Below are 26974 nucleotides of genomic sequence, written 5' to 3' on the forward strand. Positions count from 1 at the left end.
AAAGTCCAGGAAAGAAAACCCCCAACTCCATTTGAGAGAGAAGTACTTTTACTAGACAAGAAGTGATACCATGTTTCCCCGAAAGTAAGACAGTGTCTTACTTTCTTTTTACCCCCAAAAGCCCCACTACGTCTTACTTTCGGGGTATGTCTTACATTGGAAAAAAATTGAAAGGGTCCTTTCAGCGGCGCAGCAGCGAGGAGGCGAAGATTGGGGTTTCCCCTTTGCGTGGGCGGCGGGGAAGACCCAGGGAAGATTTCTTCGGCCGCCCAGCAGCTGATTTGCTCGGCAGCGCGGTGGCAGGGAGAGGCTTGCGGCCGCCGAGCAGGTGGGAGAGCTCGGCGGCAAGGCACAAAGGATTTCCCTCGGTGTACGCGTAGAGCCGCAGATGCGTGTCGGGGAAGCGGGTGTCTGGAGGGGAGGAGCTGCTCTGCGCAGTTGGGCAGGCCCACCTGCCTGCCGGAAAGGAGGCGGGTGAAGGAGGGCGCAGCTCCGGCCGCCCCGCTCGGCTCGCTTCGGACCAGCGCCGTCCTTCGCCTCGCCGCGGCGCCACCGCCTCTTCCCCGGTGCTGGTCCGAAGCGAGCCGAGCAGGCGGCGGCTTGCAGCGAAGGCGCTTGTCCCAGCAACCGACCCGCTTCCCCGACACGCGTCTGGAGGGGAGGAGCCGCTCTGCGCAGTTGGGCAGCCCCACCTGCCTGCCGGAAAGGAGGCGGGCGAAGGAGGGCGCAGCTCCGGCTGCCCGCTCGGCTCACTTCGGACCAGCGCCGTCCTTCGCTTTGCCAAGCCGGGGAAGAGGCGGTGGCGCCGCAGCGAGGCGAAGGACGGCGCTGGTCCGAAGCGAGCCGAGCGGGCAGCGGCTTGCAGCGAAGGTGCTCGTCCCAGCAACCAACCTGCACCGAGGGAAATCCTTTGTGCCTTGCCGCCGAGCTCTCCCACCTGCTCGGTGGCCGCAAGCCTCTCCCTGCCACCGCGCTGCCGAGGGAACCGCCGCCAGGGCTGCTGCCGTGCTGCCGAGCAGATCAGCTGCTGGGCGGCCGAAGAAACCTTCCCTGGGTCTTCCCGACGTCATCGGGCTCCCCCCCCCCGGCAATACCCCCGTGTTTCGCCGAAAGTAAGACATATGTCTTACTTTCGGGGTACGGCTTATATTAGCCGACCCCCCTGAAACCCCCGATACGTCTTACAATCGGGGGTGTCTTACTATCGGGGAAACACGGTAGCAACAAAAAGAAAGCAAGTTCTGAGGCAAAAGGTGCGTAAAATGCATTTACAAAGAATCCCCAAACCCTCCCTCATAACCTCCCTGGGCAATTCATCCAATCCCCATGTCCCAAGATGTCAGTTGGGTGCACTGGCTGTTTGGTCTCCCACATCTGGTCCAATGAATCTGTTGATCTTGAGCAGGCTATAAACATGTCCATGTAGCCTGGCAGTCCGCGATGAGAACTTTCCTCCCTAACTTTCTAATCAAACACTTTCCCCCCCAAATATCTAGCCCACCCATTTCTATGGCAGCCAAAGCAAGCAGGCAGAGTAGAGGATGACACCTACTGTCCCTGTCCACAAGCCCCATTTATTTATTTATTTCCTGTACTCATAATCATGTTCATACTTAGATTTGTTACTTTATACATGTTTAACAAATAAATAAAATATATAAAGTTTCTTCAGAGCTGAAGAAGAAGCTCTGAAGAAACTTCTTGGATAAGAAGTGAAACGTCTTCAAAGAAAAACAAGAAAGTTCAGTTGCCTTCTGAAAAAGCACCTTTGGAACTTGAGTAGAGAATTTATCAAAAGGAAAATGTATTAATTTCTGAAAAACGTTTCAAAATACTCTATGGTTATTAATGACATTCTGTGGAGGTGAAAGTGTAATGAAGAAAAATTGGCTGATAGGGTTCAATACTTTCAGTACTTTCGCTTCATGTTTTGTTTAATTCAACAAGGAAAAGAAAATTAAAAGTAGCAATTGATCGCATATTTATCCAACTTCTTAACAACTGCTGGAGAGAAAAAAGGACCTGTTGCCAGGAGATTAGATGCAGTAAAATATACTGGAGAAAAACATGAGAAAGAAACACTGCAAATTTTAAAGATAAAATAATAAATTTAACGAGTAAGTTTTCATGAAATTTATTTCATCCTTGCAACAAAATTATATGGAAGATATGTAATAAACTATGAACTCGCCCTAGCCTGAAGCTAAAGAAAGTATATTTAAAGCTTTAGCTTCCATTTTCACTAGGATACAGCACTCAGCTTGTTTATAATTCTGGCCACTGCAGTTGAACTAAACAAATACCTAATGTATTATATCAACTATATAAGATAAACACAATTAGTCTTTATAAATCAAGATTGCTGGATTTACCTAAATGTAAAATTCTGTTTCACAGTTGAATTATGATTCACCAAAGCAAAGATGAATGGAATGGTGTGAATGGAAATGAATGGGAGGGGGGTGATAGATGGAATAGGGTGGGTGGGTGGGATTATAATATGTATAAAATGAATGAATATGATATGAATGAAATTTCAGGCACACCTGATGCTGGAAGGGCAGGAGGTGGGGGGACACTTATCTCTGGGGTGGCAGAGGGTCAAAACATCCCAGTTTTGCTGGGGAGAGGCAGATATGGCGGAAGCCATGGAGCTAGCCATTCCAGGGGAAGGAGGGATCGCTGCTTAGTAGTGATCCCTTCTTCCGGCTCCATGAGCTTAACTCAAGGCACTGGTGATGAGTGTAATTCTGGTCCTGGGCTCAAGCTGTTGCTACTCAATGCCAGGTTGGTGGTAAATAAAGCTCTCCTCATCCGGGATTTGATCCTGGATGAGGAGGCCGACCTGGCTTGTGTGACCGAAACCTGGCTGGGCCCGGAGGGAGGAGTTCCTCTCTCTGAAATTTGCCCAGCCGGGTTTCGGATATGGCATCAGCCTCGACCACAGGGAAGGGGGGGAGGAGTGGCTATTATAGCCAGGGAGAGTCTGTGCCTGCGTAGACTCATTGCTCCAGAGATCACGGGTTGTGAGTCCCTCCTGGTGAAGTTGGACTTAGGGGTTCAGCGGGCTTGTTATTCACGTACCTGCCTCCCAGCTGCGTGTCAACAGCCCTGCCTGTACTGCTGGAGGAGGTAGCCGGGCTGGCGGTGAGGTTCCCAAGGCTTATGTTCTTGGGGGACCTTAACCTGCCATCGCTCGGTGAAACCTCTGGGCTAGCACAGGAGTTCATGGCCACCATGACAGCCATGGACCTGACTCAAGTAGTGCAGGGTCCGACTCATGAGGGGGGGCACGCACCCAACATGGTATTCCTCTCTGAGCAATTGAGTAATGATCTGAGACTAAGGGGCTTAGAAGTGTTGCCTTTGTCATGGTCAGATCATTTTCTACTGCGGCTTAACTTCCTGGCTCCAATCCTTCCCCGCAGAGGGCTTTCAGAGGGCGCTTGGGGTTATTCCAGATGCCCTCGTCCACAGTTCAGCAGAGTCTCTTGCTGAGGCCTGGAACAAGGCGGCAGTGGAGGTTCTCGGCCGGATTGCGCCATTGCGACCTCTCCGTGGCACTAGACCCCGTAGAGCACCATGGTTCAACGAGGAGCTCCGGGAGTTGAAGCGCCAGAAGAGACGTCTAGAGAAGCGATGGAGGAAGAGTAAGTCTGAATCCGATCGAACACTTGTAAGAGCTCATATTAAGACTTACAAAGTGGTGCTCAAGGTGGCAAGATGCGTGTACCATGCCGCCTTGCTTGCATCAGCGGAATCTCACCCGGCCACTCTGTTTAGGGTGACCCGCTCCCTTCTTAACCAGGGGGGAGTTGGGGAGCCCTTGCAGAGTAGTGCCGAGGACTTTAACTCGTTTTTCGCTGATAAAATCGCTCGGATCCGGGTGGACCTCGACTCCGATTGGAAAGCAGAGTCGACTGACAATGAGTCAGTCGAGGTGACCGGGCCACGTACTTGTCCACCTGTCTGGGAAGAGTTTGATCTGGTGACACCTGATGAAGTGGACAAGGCCATTGGAGCTGTGAGTTCCGCCACCTGCTTACTGGATCCGTGTCCCTCCTGGCTGGTTCGGCCAGCAGGGAGGTGACACGGAGCTGGGTTCAGGAGATTGTCAACGCTTCCTTGAGGAGTGGGTATTTTCCATCACCCTATAAGGAGGCGCTTGTGCGCTCCCTCCTCAAGAAGCCTTCCCTGGACCCAGCTGTACTCAATAACAATCGTCCAGTCTCCAACGTTCCCTTTATGGGGAAGGTTGTTGAGAAGGTGGTGGCGCTCCAGCTCCAATGGTCCTTGGAAGAAGCCGATTATCTAGGTCCCCAACAGTTGGGTTTCAGGCCCGGTTACAGCATGGAAACTGCTTTGGTCACATTGATGGATGATCTCTGGCGGGCCCGGGACAGGGGTTTATCCTCTGTCCTGGTGTTCCTTGACCTCTCAGCAGCTTTCAATACCATTGACAATGATATCCTTCTGTGCCGGCTGGAGGGGTTGGGAGTGGGAGGCACTGTTCTTCAGTGGTTCTCTTCCTACCTCTCCGGTCGGTCGCAGTCGGTGTTAGTGGGGGATCAGAGGTCGACCCCGAGGTCTCTCCCTTGTGGGGTACCTCAGGGGTTGGTCCTCTCCCCCCTGCTATTTAATATCTACATGAAACCGCTGGGCAAGATCATCCAAGGGCATGGGGTGAGGTATCATCAGTACGCTGATGATACCCAGCTTTACATCTCCACCCCATGTCCAGTCAATGAAGCAGTGGAAGTGATGTGCCGGTGCCTGGAGGCTGTTGGGGCCTGGATGGGTGTCAACAGACTCAAACTCAACCCTGATAAGACGGAGTGGCTGTGGGTTTTGCCTCCCAAAGACAATGCCATCTGTCCATCCATCACCCTGGGGGGGGAATATTGACCCCCTCGGAGAGGGTCCACAACTTGGGCGTCCTCCTCGATCCACAGCTCACATTAGAGAAACATCTTTCAGCTGTGGCGAGGGGGGCATTTGCCCAGGTTCGCTTGGTGCACCAGTTGCGGCCCTATTTGGACCGGGAGTCACTGCTCACAGTCACTCATGCCCTCATCACCTCGAGGCTCGACTACTGTAATGCTCTCTACATGGGGCTACCTTTGAAAAGTGTTTGGAAACTTCAGATCGTCCAGAATGCAGCTGTGAGAGCTATCATGGGCTTTCCCAAAAATGCCCATGTAACACCAACACTCCGCAGTCTGCATTGGTTGCCGATCAGTTTCCGGTCACAATTCAAAGTGTTGGTCATTACCTATAAAGCTCTTCATGGCACCAGACCAGGGTATCTACGAGACCGCCTTCTGCCGCACGAATCCCAGCGACCGGTTAGGTCCCACAGAGTGGGCCTTCTCCGGGTCCCGTCAACAAAACAATGTCACTTGGCGGGGCCCAGGGAAAAAGCCTTCTCTGTGGCGGCCCTGACCCTCTGGAATCAACTCCCCCCAGAGATTAGAATTGCCCCCACCCTTCTTGCCTTTCGTAAGCTCCTTAAAACCCACCTCTGTCATCAGGCATGGGGGAATTGAGACATTCTTTCCCCTAAGCCTTTATAATTTATGCATGGTATGTTTGTTTGTATGGATGTTTAGTTTTATAATAAGGGTATTAATAAATAAATAAATAAATAAATAAATAAATAAATAAATAATACAATATACAAATATACTTTATTTTGCCAACTTCATAATGCAATCATTTTACATTTTCTTATAACTTTTAGAGCATTTTGATGAAGACGTTAAGAAAGTGGCTTTTCCTTAAATTATTTTTAAAAAGCTTGAGATCTAGATTTATATGAAGTCTGGGAAATCAAATGCTTTTCTTTTCCTTCTTTAATCCCTCATACAAAAAGACTGTATGAAAGTATTTAATTTCTGATCCATAATGGCAAAATTATAAATAATTTTGTTGCTTAAAACAGTCTGCCATCAAAGAATATCAAGCATATTTCGAGAGTTGATTCCTATCTCAAATTGATTTTATTTATTTTAAGTAAATGGCTTATGGGTATGGAATATATGTAAGTGAACTCTACCAATAATTTATCCTGAAAGATTCTCAATGCTTCTTAAATTATCCCAGCAGTTTAGAACTCTTCAAGACAAAATCTCCAGCTCCAAGTAGGCAGCTACATCAACAGGAAGGAAATTGAGATGCTAGAAACTTTCTGTGCTATTCTTTCTGCTGCAAGATGTGTTGACAACATCACATTAGAGCAGAGACCAGGAGGACTTCAGATTAGATGTGAGACCTTGTTAACAGTAACAGTTCTTGGTTTAAGATTCAGGTTATTTTCTTTAAGTGTATTCCTATTAATTTTGTCAGATAAATATCTATTCAAGGTGGAATACCAAAACTGATAAGAAGCTGCTATCATATGGGCTTTCGATAATATTTCTTACCTCTCCAGGCTAATCAGACTCCCCTGCAAAGAGGACAAAGATATGAACTATCAAAACCAAGTTCATAGAACAATATAGGTTAGATTAAAAAATTACTTTGGAATATGTAAATTATTCAACCCCAATCACTTTTTTGAAGCTCAAACAGAATTGTCTTAGGGAGAGCTATAATCTCCCTTCTTCATTTTTAAAACAAAAAATGGTACTCTAAAATTCTCCTGGGCAAAATAATCTATTAGTAATTATTAGTATTAGTCTATAAGTATTATATTATGCGCTAATTTGTGTTTAAAATACATTAGTCATAAGCTGCAGAATTACCTGAGTCGACTGGGTGAATTTTATATCTTTCTGGTTCTTTGGGACATAAAGTATTGCATAACTCTTAGGCTAGTCAATTTTTGCTGTGAAAACCTGATAGCATTCAACATGATATCTAGGGTGGGACAAGCTGTCATTAAAGTTTAGCAGTGTTTTATAAATATGCATATGAACTTTTATTGTAAATAAAGATACATGTATGCAATGTTTTAAGAGGCCTGCATTTGTATTGTATAATAAAAATGTTTAATTTCTATAAAAAATGTTTAATATCTATTTTTTTAAAAATCAAAATGGAATTTGACTTTCCAGGATTTCTGAAGTCAAATGAATAGGTTACCAGATGCTTTTGATGTAGCAATCAAATTATGGAATCAACAATGGAAATGTTGGAATGTTTCTAGTCCAGTTCCCTATCCTATGCCTAATACCCTAAGAGTCCCTGTCATACCGAGTGTACATGCTAGTTCAGCCAAACTTCATAGAAAATATTGCTATCAATGACAGAATAAATATGGGTGAGGTTTTGGAGTCCAATGATAATTTTATTTTATTTATATCCATGTGTCTCTGTATTTGAGTGAGTACATATACAGTAGACCTTGGTTAATGACTATAATTGGGTCTGGGAACTCTATCGCTAACTTATGTGATTGTTAAGCACGTGTCACATAGTCACAATTTAGAACCTTCTGATGGCTTCCTTGTTGTAGTTGCTTGTTGGAAGCCAGGAATAAAGGTCAGAAATGACAATCATGTATTGCAACTGTTGTAGTTCAAGCTGCTTGCCCTCACATGACCATGGCATGCTGTGATGGTCACATTTCAAGGACCAGCTGTTAGTCTAGTTAAGCTCTGTCATAATTTTCTAGCATTTTGTTCTACTCTTCATATGATGATAAAAGACATAATCTTAACTGCTGTACTTATTTTCTTTTCAGAATAAAACTAATGCAATATGTGATCTATGGAATTGCATCATTTTTCTTCTTGTATGGAATAATTCTGCTAGCAGAGGGTTTTTATACCACAAGTGCAGTGAAGGAGCTGCATGGTGAATTCAAAACAACCATCTGTGGTCGTTGCATCAGTGGAATGGTGAGTAAGTTTTAGCATAAATCACTATTCCTCTGGTAAAAGTCAGATTAAATTTTATCAATAATGCACAGCTGTTCCATTGCCATATAGTATTTTGTACTTACCATGGAAGGGCTGTTCACAAATCTGTTTTCAGAGATACTGATCTTATCAAGGCATCCTTCATTCTGAAGAACAACAACAGAAATCATTAAATTCAGATATGTATTTTACCACATATCATTTGATACAATCTGGATCCTCCATGTTCATATTAATTTTCTTCATGTGTTTCCAAGGATATGAAATACAGTTTGGAAGGCTTTTCTTAATGTCTACAAATGTGAAATGCTCAATTTTTCCTTTAAAATGAAGAATTTTATGCATTGTTTATTTAGAAAAGAATTAACCTAGGTTTTGAAGAAAAATATGTGGAAAGGATTATTATTTACAATTTTGCATACTAGTTTTATTTTTACTTCAGGATTTTTGATCCAGTTTATTTTTCCACCAGATTTTAAAGCTGTTCATCTACTTAAGCTCTGATCATCTAAGACAGTGATAGCGAACCTTTTTTGCTTTGCATACCAAAAAGGTGTGTGTGCTTCTGCTAGCCCGCAGGCATGCACCCAGAGCCATTCCCTCCCCCCATTCATGTGCACTCCCACTGCACTGCCCCTATGCACAACCCCACCCACCCCCCATCCCTGTGCATGCACAGACCTCACTGAAGCCTGGGATGGTAAAAAAAAATGGGCAAATGGGCAAACCAGAAATTCAGAAAAATGGACTTCCAGTTTACACGTTGTGCTATTTTTTGCACTTGAGGCTTCAGGAAACCTTCCTAAAGCCCTGGAGTGCAAAAAACAGCACAATGGGAAAACTGGAAGTCCGTTTTTCTGAACTTGGGGTTTGCCCATTGGATGGTTTTTTTTGCACCCCAGGGCTTCGGGGAAGTTTTCCTGAATCCTTTGGAGGATAAAACAGCCTTCCTCAAGGCTGAAAATCAGCTGGCTAGTGCAGCATGCGTGCTGGAGCTGACATGGGGCAATGCCTCGCATGCCCTCCAATATGGTGCCATAGGTTCACCATCACTGATCTAAGATATAGGAAGGTCACTGACATATTGCTTCCTGCTTGTGAGCTGGCTCTCTATTGATGCAGTTGAAAGACAGATCATTATTTTGTCTGGTTATGTATTATATGCTTAAGAATTAGGTTGGATTTATCCATTTGTGGTTTAATATTTTGCAATTTTTTTGTTTTATTCTTTTCATGAAAACAGTAAAATTAATTATGAATATACACAGGATGCAGTATGTTCAGTTATGCCTTTTGTTCTTCATTCTATCAAACAATCATCATATTATTATTTTCCCCATCCTATTTGGCCCTTTGTATACTCCAAATCCAAAAATCATCAATTTGATCTTGTCACCTTTTAACAAAAACTCCATATACTGTTCCTAATCTTTCAAAAGTCTTTTGAATTTATTTTTCTGACCACAATGATTAGCTTTGTTGTTTCTGCAATTTTATAATCTAATCTTTCACTGTTAATATTTTGTTGCTTTTCTAAACTTTTTGCATACAATAATCCTGTTGCAGTTATCACATACAATATTAATTTTCCATATTCTAATTCCATATCCATAAAACTCAGTAGGGCCAATTCTAGTTTTCTCATGCATGGTGGACTTTTTCTCGTTTATACAAGGACATACCGTAGTTAACTGCTCAACAATGAATAGACCATCTTTAGACCATCTAACTACACTGATTTAATAAATTGCTGGAGGGAGCAGCTATGTTATTACTGGAGTAGAAATGTAGATTAGCAATCTTATCAGGCTCTTTATTAGATGAATAGATGGATAAATAGATGGAGCTGTATTCTATTAGAGATCAGACATGAACTGAATTAAATACTATACATATTTGGCTAAGTGATTAGGCATACAGTACAAGGAATTAGTCTCCATTACAGAGGTTCCTAGTGTACATGCAAAGCAACAAAATAATAATAATACCAATAAAAGAGGGGAATAAAGAAGATAATGATAAATACTACAGGTACACTATATGGGTATATACATAGACATTAGATAGGACTATTATAAGAATTAGGTGTTTATCAATAGACTGATGGCACAAGGGAAAAATATTATACCTTGTCTAGTTGTTTTGATATATAATGCACTATAGCAGTGATGGCGAACCTTTTTTTCTTCGGGTGTCGAAAAAGCATGGGTGTGTGCTATTGTGCATGCATGAGTGCCCACACCCATAAATCAATGCCTTGGGAAGCCAAAAACACCTTCCCCCCCACCCCCTGGAGGCACTCTAGAGGCCAGAAACGGACTGTTTCTCAACTTCTGGTGGGCCCAGTAGGCTCGTGGTATGTCCTCTACAGGCTCCAAAGGCTTCGCTGGAGCAAGAGGGGATAGTAAAAACGCTCTCCCTCATCCCCCTGGAGGTTCTCAGTAAGTCCAAAATTCCCCCCCAGAGCCTCTGTGTGAGCCAAAAATCAGCTGGCCACGTTGGAGCTGAGCTAGGGCAACGGCTCGTGTGCCAGCACATATGCATGCCACCTGTGGCACCCGTGGCATAGGTTTACCATCACTGCTCTATAGCATCATCCCAAGGGAAGAAATTGAAAGAGTTTATGTCCAGGATGTGAAGAGTCTCTAGATATCTTCTCAGCCCTCCTTTCGACTTATGCAATATACAGGTCTTCTATGGAAAGCAAGATGGTTGATATTGTTTTTTCTGTAGTCTTCACTATCTGTTGGAATCTGCACTTGTCCTGTTTGGTTGCTGCACCAAACCAGGCAGACTTAAGTTTTGCTCTTGGCAGCAAGCCCAGTTTCAAAAAAGCGCATTAAAGATTAGTTTATCAGATTTTTACAATTGAGGTAAATTTGAAAGGGTGTCAAATAATTTCACATCCTAATTAACATTGGTGAAATTGAGGGGTAATTAACCTAGAATCCTGCAAGTATCCCTTAAATTTGAGTACTATTTTATAGCTACTAAATTTACTTGAAAGGCTGAAATGCATAGTTGTAGACTTAAAGCATGCCTTTTTTGTAGGAGACCTATCTGTCCGTGTTTATGTTATTATTCCAAATAATGCGTACTACTTGAGTCAGCTGTAAAATATAGCTTGATAAAATGTCTGATTCATAAGGTATTTCCAGGGCATTCCTGTGTGTTAATATTATTTTCAGTGAGTATTTCAAAACTGTCTGATTTCTCATTAATAGTGTTTATATTTAGCTATATAAAAAGACTTCTAATCCTCCATCTTTCTATTAGAACTAAAAAAGTTTCTAATACAGTCTTAAAATACTCATCATAGCAATAATTACAGTACTGGAGCAGTAAAATTGTGTAAATCAAAAGTCCTTGGTTTGCTATGTGGGGCACAACTCTCTGTTTATTTCCCTAGTTTAGAAGCTGCTCAGTCTAAGTTTCCAAAAACCATACTCCATGTCCCATGCTCAACTTCAAATTCTCTTGATTGGCTAGAGCTTGCCCATCTTAGGTTTCCCTGACACAAGTCCTTTGGAGTGAGTCTTGGTTCATTCCATTTGATAGATTTTACCCATCCCTGAGGAACCAAATTGATTTCAAGTAATCAATTGAATGGTAAGCATAATAAAAACCCTTTCTACTCATAATAAAAACTTGCTTGTGTAGCTCACTATATTTTATTGACTTTCAAGATAAAATTATGATTTCATTAAGCACAATCTGGAAAGCCAGACTATTTTGATGGTAATATATTTTTAAACAGAGTACAGTGGTACCTCTACCTAAGAACACCTCTACTTATGAACTTTTCTAGGTAAGAACTGGGTGTTCAAGATTTTTTTGCCTCTTCTCAAGAACCATTTTCCACTTACAATTCAGAGGCTCTGAAACTGTAACCAGAAAATGTGGGGAGAACCCTCTGTGGGGCCTCTCTAGGAATCTCCTGGGAGGAAACAGGGCCTCCATCCTCCCTATGGTTTCCCCAATCACACACATTATTTGCTTTTGCATTGTTTCCTATGGGAAAAAGTGCTTCTTCTTACAAACTTTTCTACTTAGGAACCTGTTCACGGAACAAATTAAGTTCATAAGTAGAAGTACCACTATATTGTAGTTTTCTTAGATATGGAAATTATTTATAGAAGGGTAAGTCCAATCATGTGAGCTATCAAAAATGTGCCAGTTTCCTCTGACTCAATATCACTGTAAGTAAAGAGTTCTGTGTAAAATGTCTGTTTTCTTTCAGTTTGTTTTCCTCACTTATGTCCTTGGGGTGGCCTGGCTGGGTGTTTTTGGCTTCTCTGCTGTGCCAGTCTTTATGTTCTACAACATGTGGTCAACCTGTGAGGTCATCAGATCATTCTCAGCAAATATGACTTCAACAGACCAGATCTGTGTGGATATCCGGCAGTATGGTACTTACCTTAATCTGATTAAATGTTTTATCCTCTTTACTTATCCTGCTTTTGAGAGGAATTGTCATATCCTTACAAAATGAACTGAGAAACAACTATGTGTGGATTTTCATTATTGCTTTTGCAAATAATGTAGATTACATTGACCAGTGCATGTATCTTTTGCCCAGTTTTCTCATTTTGAAATGAATATACTTACTGATCAGTAAATGCTGCAATAAAAGGTTGACAATGAGGCTGATATTTTACACACACAATGGATAGCTTGATATAGTCAGTGTTTTGTTATTGTTAAATCCAGTAATGTAGTAAATGATGTATGAAAAGTGGGCAAAACAATTATAAATGTATGCAGAAAACTATTCAATGGAATGAAGGGCCAGAGAATTAAAATTCTATTTTTAACACATATAGGCTATATATCTTCGGTATATTAATTAGTTAAAATTTGCTTGCTACCATGATACTTTAGATATTGTATTAAATGTAAGATAATTTTTTATTGCAGTGTTGGATAGCAATCCAAATCTTTGGAATGGGGCTGAGGATATAATTATTTTCTAGAAAGAGAGGGTGTGAGGGGGAAAAACCCTAACTGTTGCAATTACAAATGAACTGAGTTCTAAAAAACATAACATACGAATATAATAATATTATAAATAGCACAATGGTGAAAATCCCATGCATAAAAATGGATATAGTAATAAAATATGGCCTGCACAAAAAGATAACCATTATCTTTTTGACAACCTATAAAAATAATTGAGACTAAACAATTAACAGAAGGCAAGATGTTTTCCATACAAATTTTTTTCCAAATCCTACCAATCGATTAAGATAAGAACTGTGACTCTCCATAATTTATGGAATGAGTCAATGCAACTACTAGTGAAGGATGCTGACAATGGCTAACTGTTTCCCCACATCTGGATAAAATCCTTTTAAAACAAGGAAAGAAACTTGCCATGATCATTTGGGACTTCAAAGTTTGTATCCATTGAATGTTTTATGGCTACTACGGACCTGTAAGAGATTTTCAAATAAATACTTTATTGCTTATAATCACAAAAATAGAATCTCTAAAAAGAGACAAAAAGGCACAAATATTTGAGATGATAAAAATTTACCCTTGTATGACACTGTGTGTTTTGATATTACACGATGAATGTTTGTTAAATACAGAAACATAGAGAAGAAAATCAATACAGTACTTACAAAGCTGGATAGTGGAAAATAGAAACAGAGATTCTGGTATTATAAAGCAGCTCACATAGATGAGAAAAGAGCTAGGTCTGAGTGGGTTTGTTTGGCAATAGTTGCAACATCCACAAACTAAGGTAAATCCTGAAAAGCAGTTTTTGCCTAATGAATATAGGCAACAAGCACAGCATATGACAACGATGACTAAACCAACCATTTGTTTGCCCTATGGAAATCCTACATTTGAGAATACATCTTGTCAAGAACACAGCTCAGCAAATGCATACTTATAATGCCAATTCCAAACTGCACTGATCAATATGTGAGTGAATGATAAAGTAACACAAGTCTGTAGGTAGGCGAAAAATTAATTTCAAGAAGGGAAGTGATATTAATTAACATTTAAATGTTTTATTTGGTGTTTATTTCAGGAATCATCCCTTGGAATGCTATCCCCGGTAAGGCATGTGGATCGACCTTAGCTAATATGTGCAGCACGCCTGAGGTATGTTTAATTACTCTCTTCCATATTTTAATAAAATTACCTATGGTAGCAATCAGCTACCTAAAAATTAATCAAGAAAAAACAACACAAGATAGCTCATGAGATAGCTGCTAATAATGCTAAATTAGTCTATGGAGAACAAGTATTCTCTTTATACCAGATGAGGACTCAGAGTGTTGTGAGCATTAGGAATACAGTCTAAATAGAGATAGTCCTACTGCAATTGCAGCTTTAACTATGCCTTACTTTAAAAACAATTACAGGCATATTATAGAGAAATTAGCTAGGTTTTCTTTATTATATTACAGCTGCTGTGGCCTAGAGGTGGAGTTCTTGCCTTACAATCAGGAGATTGTGAGTTCAATCCTAGGTAGAGGCAGATCTAAGGATCTCCTGCTTGGGCAGGGAGTTGGACTAGAACTAGATGACCTGCAAGATCCCTTCAAACTCTGTTAATCTGTTAAATCGGTTAAATTATAGTGTGAAGCCAAAAAGCAAGAGGAAGGGTGGTGTTTGGATGTGTTCACCACTTTGAGTTGTAAAAGAAATAATATAGGCCGGCTATAAACAAACAAATATACCTCTAATAGCATCAAATATGACCGTATCAGCTAACCAAGACTAATCCCATTCAAAACAATTTGATTGTGTTTCATCAGTTGTTTACAATGGCCAGGCACTGATTATATAAAGACTGAGACAGAAGGGTAAATTATTGATGCAATTTCTTTATTATTAGAAACCTTATTTATGGTAGCTACAGTAATATTATAACAATATTATAATTAATAATTAATAATATTATAATAGAATGTATTCTAGAAAGTTTGTAAAAATAGTCTTCTGGTGCTTAATTGCTTTCAGAGATCCTATGCAGCATTTCTAGTCTGAGGAACAGAAGTAACTTGGAAATGGCTTACAGTATTGTAGTAGTATGTATTCCTAAGGACAAAATTAGTACAAGAATTCACATACAAGAGGAGCATCAATATTTCCATTATATTATATTTTTCCACACTAGCTCATGGAATGAGAATGTCAGTTAGGGTACAAGAACTGCATTAAGAGGTGATAATTTGACACAGCTAATCTGAAATGGTCCTTTGTTTTTTTCCTTCAGTTCTATTTGTCCTATCACCTGTTCATTGTGGCCTGTGCTGGAGCTGGTGCTACTGTTATAGCCCTGGTGAGTATCATTATATTTTTTTCACTTTTAAAATAACTAAAACCTCTTGTCAGATGAAACCAAATATTTAAACTGAGGCTTGGCTTTTGTGTTAGTTGGCACTGGTTATAGTTTTCTCAGGATACGCCAAACAGCAGGGAAAGATTTATTGTTATCAAGAAAACTTTGCCTAAGCAGTATTATTATAGTGGAAGTGGTTTTTGCTATGTTATTTAACTTCATTTCCTTGCCTGTTCAAAATAAGACATTTCCTGATAGAGATATGCTGGTAATAATCTATGAAATATTAGGATACTTCAGAATGTTCCTCAGCTTTGGAATTAGTTTTAATTACGGTAATAATATTCTTCCCTTTCATTTTAAACATTTATATTTGTTTCAATTTAAGAAACTTTACTAAAGAAAGCACATTTGCTTATTGTAACTATCTATAGTACATGTAGAGGAAATACCAGTGAGATTCATCAGGGAGTTCTTGCATTGATTAGCTTTTAATTTGTTAGTCAAATGCAATGACTATTCCTTGGCAGCAAAATGTCCTTCATATATCCAAAGTGAAGTGCAGAGAAAAACTACCAGACATTTTTGTCATTACGCTTGATTAAAATGGAAATCCTTGCCTGACAGTCTTCATTGTGATCTAACACAAATCTAATTGCCAAAAAGGCCTGAAGAAATTATTGTCTCTTATCTGCTGTATTTTGTTCTCTTCCACCAGCTGATCTACATGATGGCTACTACATATAACTTTGCTGTTTTGAAGTTTAAGAGTCGGGAAGATTGCTGCACTAAATTCTAAATTGAATAAGCTGCATTATGTAGCTTAATATGCCACTGACACCCTAGACTAAGAGTCTAGATTTTTAAAGTTTGTTACAGTAATTTGTAAATAGCTTAAGTAAGCATCTTTAAGCATTTTAGATTAATACAAATTATTTCTTGTATATGAATAACAGTGTGAGTGAGGCCTGGCTATTTTCTATCCTATGAGAGAACACAATCTTAAAGTGATGTTGTAAATCATCCTTTTAAAGGAAGAGGGACTTTCATTTAATATCAGGCTATTTTTTCCTAATGATTATTTGTGAAACAATGTTTTGATCAATTAAGCTCTGTAATACAGTAAATTATTCTATCACTATTGTTCACTAATATGAAAAACAATAAAATGTGTTATATAGTAGATAACACACAAATATGAACTTGCTTCTTGATAACACCCAATGTCATAGACATGCTAGATAGTTGACAAAGTTCTGTTCTCAAGTCCACTGAACTATCTCTTAGCAAAATAAAACTGGACTCTGCTTCAAAGCTGTAACTCCCATGAACAAATCTTTTATTGATCAATTGGTTTGGCACAACTAAACATCAGAATACTTGTTCATTAGTTTAGCATTTCATTCAAACATATGCATTCATTTTCCAGTCAGACAGAAAGTCTACACAGTTCTTCATCTGTAGAATGTCTTTTTTATATTGCTTTTTGTAGACTTTTTTAACCTATAGAAAAAAGAAACTTTCCATTTCTGATAACACATCTCCTACCTGATGATTTCCATAGTGCAATTATTGACTAAGTAGCACCAAATACACACTTTTACCCAATATTTAGTTCTATTTACTCCAAGAAATACAATGGAACATAACTAAGTCATCAACTGTAGAGTTTCCTTTCCTTCAGGTGTCAATTTGAGTTGCTTGGGAGACTTCAGCATGTAAACATGGACAATGTTCTCACAGCTTATCTATTTCTGTTCTTTCCCATTAATTGTTTTTCTTCCTTTTCCTTCCTAACTTTTTGCCAGCTGCTCCTTTATTCAGCATGCAGCATTCTACATATCTTTAGAAATAAACTTTCTTGCCTATTTTTAATATTTTTTTTAGAATAACTTGGTATTAATCTTACTAGCTGCCAGCTTTGCCTCTTGACATACTCACTAGCCATCATACTCACCCTTCTTTTCCAGATCCACTTCCTCATGATACTATCTTCTAACTGGGCCTACTTAAAGGATGCAAGCAAAATGCAGGCTTACCAGGATATCAAAGCTAAAGAAGAGCAGGAGCTTCAGGATATCCAGTCTCGGTCCAAAGAGCAACTCAATTCTTACACATAAACGCTTGCCAGAGCCTTTTTTTCAGAAGAAATTTGTAGCTCTGACAAATCATCGAGCAGATATATTGTCCAAGAGCTCCTGGGCCATATCCATAGGATAAAGTTGCAGAGAATATCCTTCATTCCTTTTAGCACTGAATTTGGAATTGGGGTGGAGGGAGGGTATCACATTCCAGACCACTGAAAACAAAAGTTTACCAACTAAAACACCTTTATGGATTTCTCTTGGCAATCATAACATTATTATTATTGTTGTTGTTCCTTAGCAGGGTACCAGAGTTGGTATTATCCAGCCCTGTAATGTCTAGATTTGAAAAGGCTGTAAATAATTGCACAGATGTAACTCAGATTCTAGGAATTAACTAGATATTTCCTTTATTCTGAATACTTGTAATTATGCTTGTTTGATACGGTTTCAGAACATTATAAATCAACATTTAGCCCCTATCAAAATTAAAACTGGATCTTGCACATTAAATGCCAAAAGTGGTTTTTGTTTTGTTTTGGACACTCCCTTTTCAACGAAGCTGCAATGAGCCTCTCTTGTTCTGCTGCACTTATCAGAGTATGGTGGGAACTTTTTAATTGTTTAATAAAATAGACCCAGACCCTGTTATCAGAATAATGATTCCCTTCTCTGAAAATAAATGTCAGCTTTGCCTTAATGTTTATTTTCTATAAATGTCTCTGAGCATTTATAACATATATCAGCTGCAGGTCATTATCCTGTCTCAATTTTAATAAAACAGACGATATTATCCTCTGGTCAGTCACACAATTGTTTCAGGTTGAACAGATGAAAACTTTGTAGAACTTAAAAACCTTTAGCCACTCAGATTACAGGTCAACACTCACCTCAATTTTGGTGCTCAATCCAATAAGCTGCAATAGTTTTCTCTTTTGAAAAATTGTGATGTTCGAAAAACAGAGGGTGCGATTTCAAACTGTCTCCCTTAATATATATGCCTTCTAGCATTTTCAGAAAATTCAGTGCTAGCTTACTAGTGATTATGGTTTTTTTGTATGCTTTTTTTTAAAAAAAAACAAACAAACAAATGTTTGAAGAAAAATAAAATGCATCAGTGAATTTCAAATCAGTGAACAATTAAGTCATGCATCCCTGTTTTGAATGTGTACTGAATATGAATGCTCTTTTAAAACATAAAGAAATGTGTTGAAAGTAAAAGATTGAACAAAAAACATTGGTATGGAAAACGAAATCAGGTATTACCTTGCATTTAACTTGTCTAAAGCTGACTTTTTTAAAGAAGCAAAATCTATATAAAGCAAGTAAGAAATAGCTTAGTGTTTGTTTTTACCTGTTGCATGAAGGAAACAAATTTCTACAGCAATGCAGGTGTTCTTCTAGTCCAGTGTTTGCATAAAGGTAACAGACAATGTCTTAAAGCCTAATTCTTTTCTAATACTTCGTAGCTATTACTGGGAGTTTTTTGAAGTTTTGTTTAAGTAGTCTAATTTTTTTATGTAAAAAGTATTCAATTTTGCTATGTATAATTTTTTGTAACCTAACCGTGAATCAATATTTTATATCAGTGCCAAGGGCTTCCTGTAGTTATATCCAAGTGTTACAAATAAATATTTGTAGATAATAGAACCAGTAGTTGTGTATTCTTATTTTAAATATTAAAAAACTGTGATTGTTCATCCCTATTGGGTTAGCACACAATTATAACTTTGCATGTAGAGTTGGAGTTTCCATATAAATAGAAATATAAATCTCTCCATGTGGTTATACATATTTTTCTTATTTATTTCACGTTATTTGCATATTGCAACAATTTACACAGAGTCAACTTCAACTGTTTTGCCCTATGAGTTCCAGACCCTGGGACAAGACCTATTTCTACATTTCCAGTTTCATCTATGATGGAGATGTAAAGCTGTATATCATTTAACATGCTAGTAATGTTTCCTAAATTCACAAATGAAATCTCCAATCACTTTCAGAATGGAATGGAATGTTGGAAGACACTTTGGAGTTCTATTCTACAATGATTTTGAACAGCTTTTATCTGGAATGTATTTTTACTAAATTGAACAGTCATGTATCTACTTATTTGGAAATCAGCTTAGGAGTACCTATTTATGACCATACATATATAAGTTTTAAATTGTATTTTTAATTATATGTCATATCCATAATTATATTATCATGCAGATTAATTTAAACCTTTGTAAATAAAGCAGATTTCCTCTCTGCATACCACCCACAAAGGTTCAATCACAGATTGTCTAAGAGTGATTAATGCAATTTCCAGTCTGCTATAGCCTGATCTAGAATAGATGGGATTCATGTAAGTCATGTAATCTAGTTTATCCAGAGCCCTATGTACTTACCACCCCACTACAACCAAAGCAAAAGCAAAGCAACCTTTATTGTGCCATTAACCAGCTCTTTATAACTTTCCCTAGGAAGAAACAGTTGCCTTTTTTTGTTTCCTTTTTTGTGGGGAGTGGAGGTAGGAAGCATCTCTTCCATGACTGAATAAATTATTTCTTCAAAGATATGATCATTACATATGGAATCTATCCCCTTTTGCAGCTTGTATCAGTTATGAGAAACAGGGACCTCGTCCTTGTTTCACAGGCTCAAAGGTGAATAAAATAGAATACAATCGGAATAGAAGAATAGAATGAATAGAATAGAACAGAGAGTTGGAATCTCTTCTTAAATTGTTCTGTCAGGAAATTTCTCCTTAGTTCTAATCACACCTTGATCTTGCAAGACTTTATGCCATCTCATAAGATCATCCAGAATCCAACTGAATCCAACTGAAATGTGAACAAGTTTGTTGGTAAAATGCAAATATAAACCACTAGTATATAAATGTGAGCAAACTCTACTACCCTCTAGCACTGATGATGTTATCGCTTTTGATAATATCTGCAAGAAAACAACCAAGCTCAAAGAGCACAAAGGATGCTACATTATTTTATGTTGTCACTTCCAAACTTTCACTTAATAGCTTGAAGAAAAATCACAGTGAATAACTTTTATTTTTTACTTGCTTTAATAGTAAGAGATCATAATCATAAATACTTTTAAAAGAAGTTTTTGTATAATGTGTATATTGTTATTCCCCTATTTTAAAAACATTTGTACCGGATATGAAGTGAGAGGATATAAAGTATGTGGTTGTTTCTAAAACTGATTCACTTAGTTCAAAGTAGTTAATATTCAAGGGGAAAAAAAATCTTCAAACATGCAGATTTAATTTCTTACTGTTAATGAAGTTTTTGAAGCTTTGGCTATAGAAAGCTATAACTCTATTTGTGAAGTCTGCAATATTATAGAACAGTAAAATTCCAATACATTGAAACTGAGAAATTTTTTATAGTGATTGTAGCAAAATATACTTTTTAAAAATCTTTTTTTTAAAAAAAGGTAAATTGATTTAAGAAAATTTCTCCTGTCCACTTTACACAAGAGATAGTTTAAACAGTTTGTTCACAATAGCAACATTTTGTAAACAATACAAAGTACAAAGTACTAGAACTATTCACTCAAGGCCTGCAACTGCAATATGACTAACAGCAATATGTACCAATATATTATTTCTTCATTAATTATTTTACAGACATAAATATTTATGATGTTGCAAATTATTCTCCTTATTAATAGTCCAAGGATTGCTTTCCATATCAATCACATTTTTTTCCAGTCACCACTGCCTCATTTTCACCAAAAATTGTCATCTGGTCCTTCCTGGGGAATGTCTGCAGCACTAACACTAGGGAAAACAAAATCATGTTAATTTTGGGAACTGTGGCAATGGAAAAAACTACACTTTTGTGATCCCCTTTCCTCGACCAACTGCTCTTTTACTGGCAAACCTTTAGGCCTTGAGTACTACATAACCAAAGGGATAGCACGGCAGTGTTGAGCAAGGTAGCACTGCTTGCCTCTCTGCCTTTGGGCTACAAATGGAAAAGATTGCTATCCAGTAGAAGCACCTCACTATGGAAGAGTAACTAATGCAAGCTACTGTTTGCTCTAGCACCACCTCCTGATATCTCTGAGGAATTCCACAATCCTCCGAAGAAAATCTCTGGAAGGCACAGGAACAAGGGTGAAATCCAGCAGGTTCTGGAGAAATTTTGAGGAGTTCAGAAAACCAGCAAATACTACCTCTGGCTGGCCCCAGAGTGGGGTGGGATTGGGGATTTTGCAATATCTTTCCACCATGAGTGGGGAGGGAATGGAGATTTTGCGGTATCCTTCCCCTGTCATGCCCACCAAGCCACACCACGCCCACAGAACCAGTAGTAGAAAAAAATTGGATGTCACCATTGCACAGAAGCTGCAGTGGAAAGTAGAATAAGCAAGCCTTACCATTCTCTGCTCCCATCTAAGAAACTTAGATCTTTAAGGCATTTTCTCAGTGACTGTATAACCCAGACAAGAAAAAAAAAAGATAACACATACCTGTCTTCCTTTTCACTGCCTAGCAGTGCTCCAGATGAAATTTCAACTTCTTCTTTCTCAACCTTCTGACAGAAAGAAGAGTTGTTAACTTGGTTTATAAATGTCTCAGGGGCCTTTAAAACATCCTTATGAGGCAGAAGCATTTCAAACATTTAATCTGTATTATACATTGGAACTCAGATAATTTCTAGGAATCAGTGGGATAAATAGAATTTTGAGGGTAGGGCTATTTATTATTTATCTACTAAACTACAACAGTTGTTAGAGAAAATTCATTGAAAAATTGAAAAAAATTGGAAGTGAAAAAATAATATGATTAAACAAATAGCTATCAGTTAACTACATTTAAGTCTAAATATTTAAATCTAAGTATACAAAAACTATATAAAACAAGCAAACTAACAACTATCAGTTAACTACACCTGTTAAATCTAAGTTTTTACAATCAGACAAGTCCTTGCCATATTTTTTTACCATCAACAGATAAGACGCAAAATATGACAAAGCAAAGATGAAAAGAAACCCTATTTCAGTTCTAGTTTGACAATATTTAATGGAATGGCGAATGCAAGAAACAATTAAAAGAGACAAGGAATTAAATGGCATTTGACTTTTTTTTTAGCTTCAGAACTGAACTATAGAATTTGGAAAGTCTTATTATTGACCTTGTATGCTCACCAACTAAGTTAAAATTGAAAGGATTAGTGTAATGAGAAAAAATTGATTGATTCACCAAATCAATTATTGCTTTGGTGAAACCATATACATGTACATTCTGGAATTCATATCTGGTATTCTCTTATCTGTAGATTGTAGATTTTAGATTGTGTAAGATTTGGCCTTGCATTTCTTGAAAAGTAATCAATGAATAATATAAACAGTAGCTATGCCAGCAGTTTTATATTAAAATTCAAATTTAAAGTCATATGCTAGAATCTGAGGGCATTATCGTGCAATGCAACATGGCCATGAGGAGACAGAATGTTGAACAAGATACATTGAACTTCTTCTGAAACTCATTTTTGGTTAGTAAACTAATCAACTTTCTTTTTCTTTTTTTAAAAAAGTTGTGTTTAGCTATTTTTCTTCAAACCATATTTTATCATTTCTTTTCTTGTGATACTTGCAAACATTCATTTTTGAAAAATATCACCCAAATTAAATGCTCTAGATAGCTGCTATAAGAACTGCTATAAGCAACTTATAGCTCCTGCTGCTATAAGAGCTGCTAATTGTGTTCCAATGCAAGACTGAAAACTGGAAACATGGATTGAGTCAGTTTAAGATATAAGAGAGGTAATTTTTAAAAATTCTAGTATTAGACTGAATTATACAAGTCATCCATATTTAGTCAGCCTAAGCAACTTCCCAAATTTTCCCTGCAAGATAAAACGTTGGGTTTCACTTTTGATTGATTATGTCTAGCAAAGCTTTACTTTAGTGAGAAACAATCTGTACAGCTGGTATGAAATGTATATGATTATACTTCTGGTATTTTCCAAATTATTTTATATTAATGTTAATCCAAAGTATTACCTTTGTTTCCTGTTCTTTATTTTCATTGTTCTGTATTATTTTCATGTATTTTTCAAGTGGATTGGAAACATCAGTGGCAGAATGTTCTTCAGACTTCGGAGTAATTGTTTCCATATTTGTTATCATTTCCTTTTGAATCTCTTCATTAATCTCCAATGATTGTTGGACATGCTTATAAAAAGCATTTAAAAAACAAATAATTAGAGCAAAGTACCTGAATTGACTCAAGTCCTTATATCTCCAACCCAGTATTTTACCTATTACTATATACACTGCCCAGTGGAAAAGATACCATCATGCATTTCTCAGAAAGGCAAGAATTATAACCAGTAGAGCTTGGGCCAATACCATGTTGTATAGGCTCTAGCTTTGCTTCTGTTAACCACCAAACTTTAGGACTTTTTGTTTCTATTCAATCTATCAGTTGTAAACATATTATGATGCTCTAGGTTCGATTCATCAAAGGTTACCATATAGATTCAGGAAGTAGCCTTTCCTGTCACAGCACCTGCCATGAGCAGACTGGCCATGAGCAGGTTTACTGGCATTTCAGAAATCTTGATGAACTTGATGGGATCTCAGGCAAGAGGGTCAGAGTAATTTAAGGCTGGGAAACTTTGTTAATTATCACCCCAGTTGTCATTTCTTGTTCTTTCCTGTTATTTTTATATTTTTCTTTGCTTTGTACTTGCCAATCTTTTAAACTGGTGTAGCCATTCACAGTCACTTCTGCAAGATGGGTAGCCAAATAAATAGAACAAAACAATAAACCAAATACAGACTATGAAAAATCTTTATTGAAAAGATAGCAAAGGAAACATAAAGAAAGAAGTCTATCTCTTAATTCCTCCTCTGGTTCAGCCTCTTAAAAACAATAGAAAAACCAATATTACCAAGTGTAAAAACTAACAGTAGACATCAAGAACAAACCTAATAAACAATAAAAATAATATTTCATAGATTATCTAATCATTTAAACTCCATCTGCAAGACGTTTTTATTAAGAGCCCTGGTGATGCAGTGGTTACAATGCAGTACTGCAGACTATTTCTGCTAACTGCAATTTAACAAATCAAATCTCACCAGCCTCAAGGTTGACTCAGCCTTCCATCCTTCTGGTAAAATAGATTGTTTGGGGGCAATATGCCGACTCTGTAATCCGCTTAGAGAGGGTTGTAAAGCACTGTGAAGTGGTACATAAGTCTAAGTGTTATTGTTATTATAAATATTTGTGAAAATGTACAAATGAGATACATTACTATTTTGTTATCCAGTTTCTCTGGTTTTCCTTCGTTTCTTCCCAAAGACTTCTCAATTTGTGTTTTCTCTTCTTCAACTTTTTCTTCTTCCCATTCTGACTCCTTTTGTTCTTCATGTCTTCCTTCTAGGACAGTTTTCTCTGTTCCACCTAATATATAACAATGCAAATAACTTACATACCAAAGAGAACAATGGTTAGCCTATTAGTAGGATAAGTCTGATTCCAGAGCCTGCATATCCTTATTAGTACTGATTCATGACATTTTTGCTTTTTCATAATTGCCAATAGGCTTCCTAAATAAAATAAAACTTCTACGTTGATTGCAGAATTACTTTGATAGAATCTGGCATCTTCTACATTCAGTTTTTTGTTTTAAAAGACCATATACCGTGTTTCCCTGAAAGTAAGACAGTGTCTTACTTTCTTTTTATCCCCAAAAGCCCCACTACGTCTTACTTTCGGGGTATGTCTTACATTGGAAAAAAATTGAAAGGGTCGCGTTCCCGAAGGCATCTCCCCAGAGTCCAGAAGGGCAGCCACGGGACAGTGAGCCCTTTTCCAAGTTCAACCTCAGGGCTCCAAGCGGCGTGCACGCGTGGAGCCACAGACGCGTGTCGGGGAAGCGTGTGTCTGGAGGGGAGGAGCCGCTCTGCGCAGTTGGGCAGCCCCACCTGCCTGCCGGAAAGGAGGCGGGCGAAGGAGGGCGCAGCTCCGGCCGCTCGCCTCGGAGCTGGTCGGCCTCGCTGGCCGCTTGCAGCCGAGCCTCGGCAGGACTCGGTTGCTGGGACGAGCGCCTTCGCTGCAAGCCACCGCCCGCTCGGCTCGCTTCGGACCAGCGCCGTCCTTCGCTTTGCCAAGCCGGGGAAGAGGCGGTGGCGCCACGGCGAGGCGAAGGCGAGGGGCGCGCGGGGAGCTTGGAAGCGACGTCATCGGGCTCCCCCCCCCCGGCAATACCCCCGTGTTTCCCCGAAAGTAAGACATATGTCTTACTTTCGGGGTACGGCTTATATTAGCCGACCCCCCTGAAACCTCCGATACGTCTTACAATCGGGGGTGTCTTACTATAGGGGAAACAGGGTATTTGTGGAACAGTGTTACTTGATATATTCTGGAGAATTCTCAGAAACCAATTTAGAAAGACAGCCTTTTAAGCTACTAGTTGTGAACAGGGAAGACAAGTGCACTAATATTTCACTTTGTCACTAGTATCTACTTTCAACAGTTTCGTTTCAGGATAGAACACCACTTCATTTATAGCTTATAAAGTTTCAAAATTGCTTTGGGGGATGAATCATTCCTCTCCAAATATTGGAAATTATCGTATTTTTCGGTGTATAAGACACAACTAGATTTTAGAGGGGGAAACCAAGGAAAAAAGTATTCTGAACCAAACGGTGTAGTATTATATTGTTTAATAAAATACCAGTGTAGCAGAATACTTTTTACAACCATGTATACTTTTAAAAACCATGTACACTTTTTACAAACTTCAAACTTGACAGCTTCAAGACTGGTGGACTTCAACTCCCAGAATTCCTCCACCAGTTCCCTGCTGAGGTTGCCTTAATATTAGTATTATACCATGAGGTTTTCAAAGACCCCTCTCTTGACTACTCCAATTTTCACAAACGAAGTGCATGGAAATATATGATGATGATAAACCTGAAATACTTCTTAAAAAGAGTGTTTCTAGAGCAGGGATCACCAACCTTGGCAACTTTTAAGAGTTGTGGACTACAACTTCCAGAGTTCCTCAGCCACTTTTGCTGGCTGAGGAATTCTGGGAGTTGAAGTCCACAACTCTTAAAAGTTGCCAAGGTTGGAGATCCCCGTTTCAGAGCACTAAAGATTCAGCTAAACTCCCGTTTTCCTTGAGAGAGAGAAGGTTTAAGAAGCTGCAAGATTTACCAGGAAGTTATAAACTGGGAACACATGTTATCCCCCCCCCCCCCCCCAATCTATTCTTATCTATTTGGTTCTTTCCATTCCCACGACGATTCACTTTTTTGGTTGGGCCACTCGGGTGAGATAGAAAATTAAATCATTCTTAAGATTAAGATTTATTAGATTTGTATGCCGCCCCCTCCGAAGACTCTTAATCTCTTGTAGATAATTTGCCTATTATTAGAGAGACTGAAGGATGCCAATGCAAAATTTATGTATAGTAACTGCTTAAAGAGCAGCATTTAATGTAATTTAAGAACAATTCTACCCAAACTTTCAACTTCTGTGTTTTATAATAAACAATCCATCTACAAACAAGGCATTCCCTGAAGTGAATCAAAAACGTACTTATCTCCTGCTGTGAAATGCCTGTTGCTGGCATGGAGGCTGGAACATGGTTCCAACTAACTATGTCTCCAGATGGTTGTGACACATCGCTTTTGAACTGTTCTGGAATGTCCTCTTGATCTAGAGAATAAATATAAACAAAAACTTCATTATTCTG

At 38.8% G+C, this 26974-nt stretch overlaps 2 protein-coding genes across 15 annotated transcripts in view; one reads left to right on the plus strand and one right to left on the minus strand.

Moving 5' to 3' along the window:
- Positions 1 to 18893, plus strand: part of GPM6B (glycoprotein M6B) — a 147299-nt gene extending 128406 nt beyond the window's left edge. For 4 of the 6 annotated variants that reach the window (XM_070750660.1, XM_070750656.1, XM_070750658.1 and 1 more), the window contains 5 exons: positions 7685 to 7841; positions 12103 to 12271; positions 13903 to 13976; positions 15097 to 15162; positions 17133 to 18893. In XM_070750660.1, the coding sequence (XP_070606761.1) occupies positions 7685 to 7841; positions 12103 to 12271; positions 13903 to 13976; positions 15097 to 15162; positions 17133 to 17282 (616 nt within the window). In that variant the 3' untranslated portion in view covers positions 17283 to 18893. Of the gene's footprint in view, positions 1 to 7684; positions 7842 to 12102; positions 12272 to 13902; positions 13977 to 15096; positions 15163 to 15880 lie in introns of all 6 variants that reach the window. The other 2 variants (XM_070750661.1, XM_070750659.1) reach the window with 1 other exon arrangement.
- Positions 18894 to 20294: 1401 nt separating this feature from the next.
- Positions 20295 to 26974, minus strand: part of OFD1 (OFD1 centriole and centriolar satellite protein) — a 45158-nt gene continuing 38478 nt past the window's right edge. For 7 of the 9 annotated variants that reach the window (XM_070750798.1, XM_070750795.1, XM_070750800.1 and 4 more), the window contains 5 exons: positions 26818 to 26937; positions 24524 to 24672; positions 23265 to 23435; positions 21729 to 21793; positions 20295 to 21033 (listed from right to left, as the gene is read on the minus strand). In XM_070750798.1, the coding sequence (XP_070606899.1) occupies positions 20982 to 21033; positions 21729 to 21793; positions 23265 to 23435; positions 24524 to 24672; positions 26818 to 26937 (557 nt within the window). In that variant the 3' untranslated portion in view covers positions 20295 to 20981. The remainder of the gene's footprint in view (positions 21034 to 21728; positions 21794 to 23264; positions 23436 to 24523; positions 24673 to 26817; positions 26938 to 26974) is intronic. The other 2 variants (XM_070750796.1, XM_070750804.1) reach the window with 1 other exon arrangement.

Source organism: Erythrolamprus reginae, chromosome 4 (assembly GCF_031021105.1).
Source record: "Erythrolamprus reginae isolate rEryReg1 chromosome 4, rEryReg1.hap1, whole genome shotgun sequence".
NCBI lineage: Eukaryota > Metazoa > Chordata > Lepidosauria > Squamata > Dipsadidae > Erythrolamprus > Erythrolamprus reginae.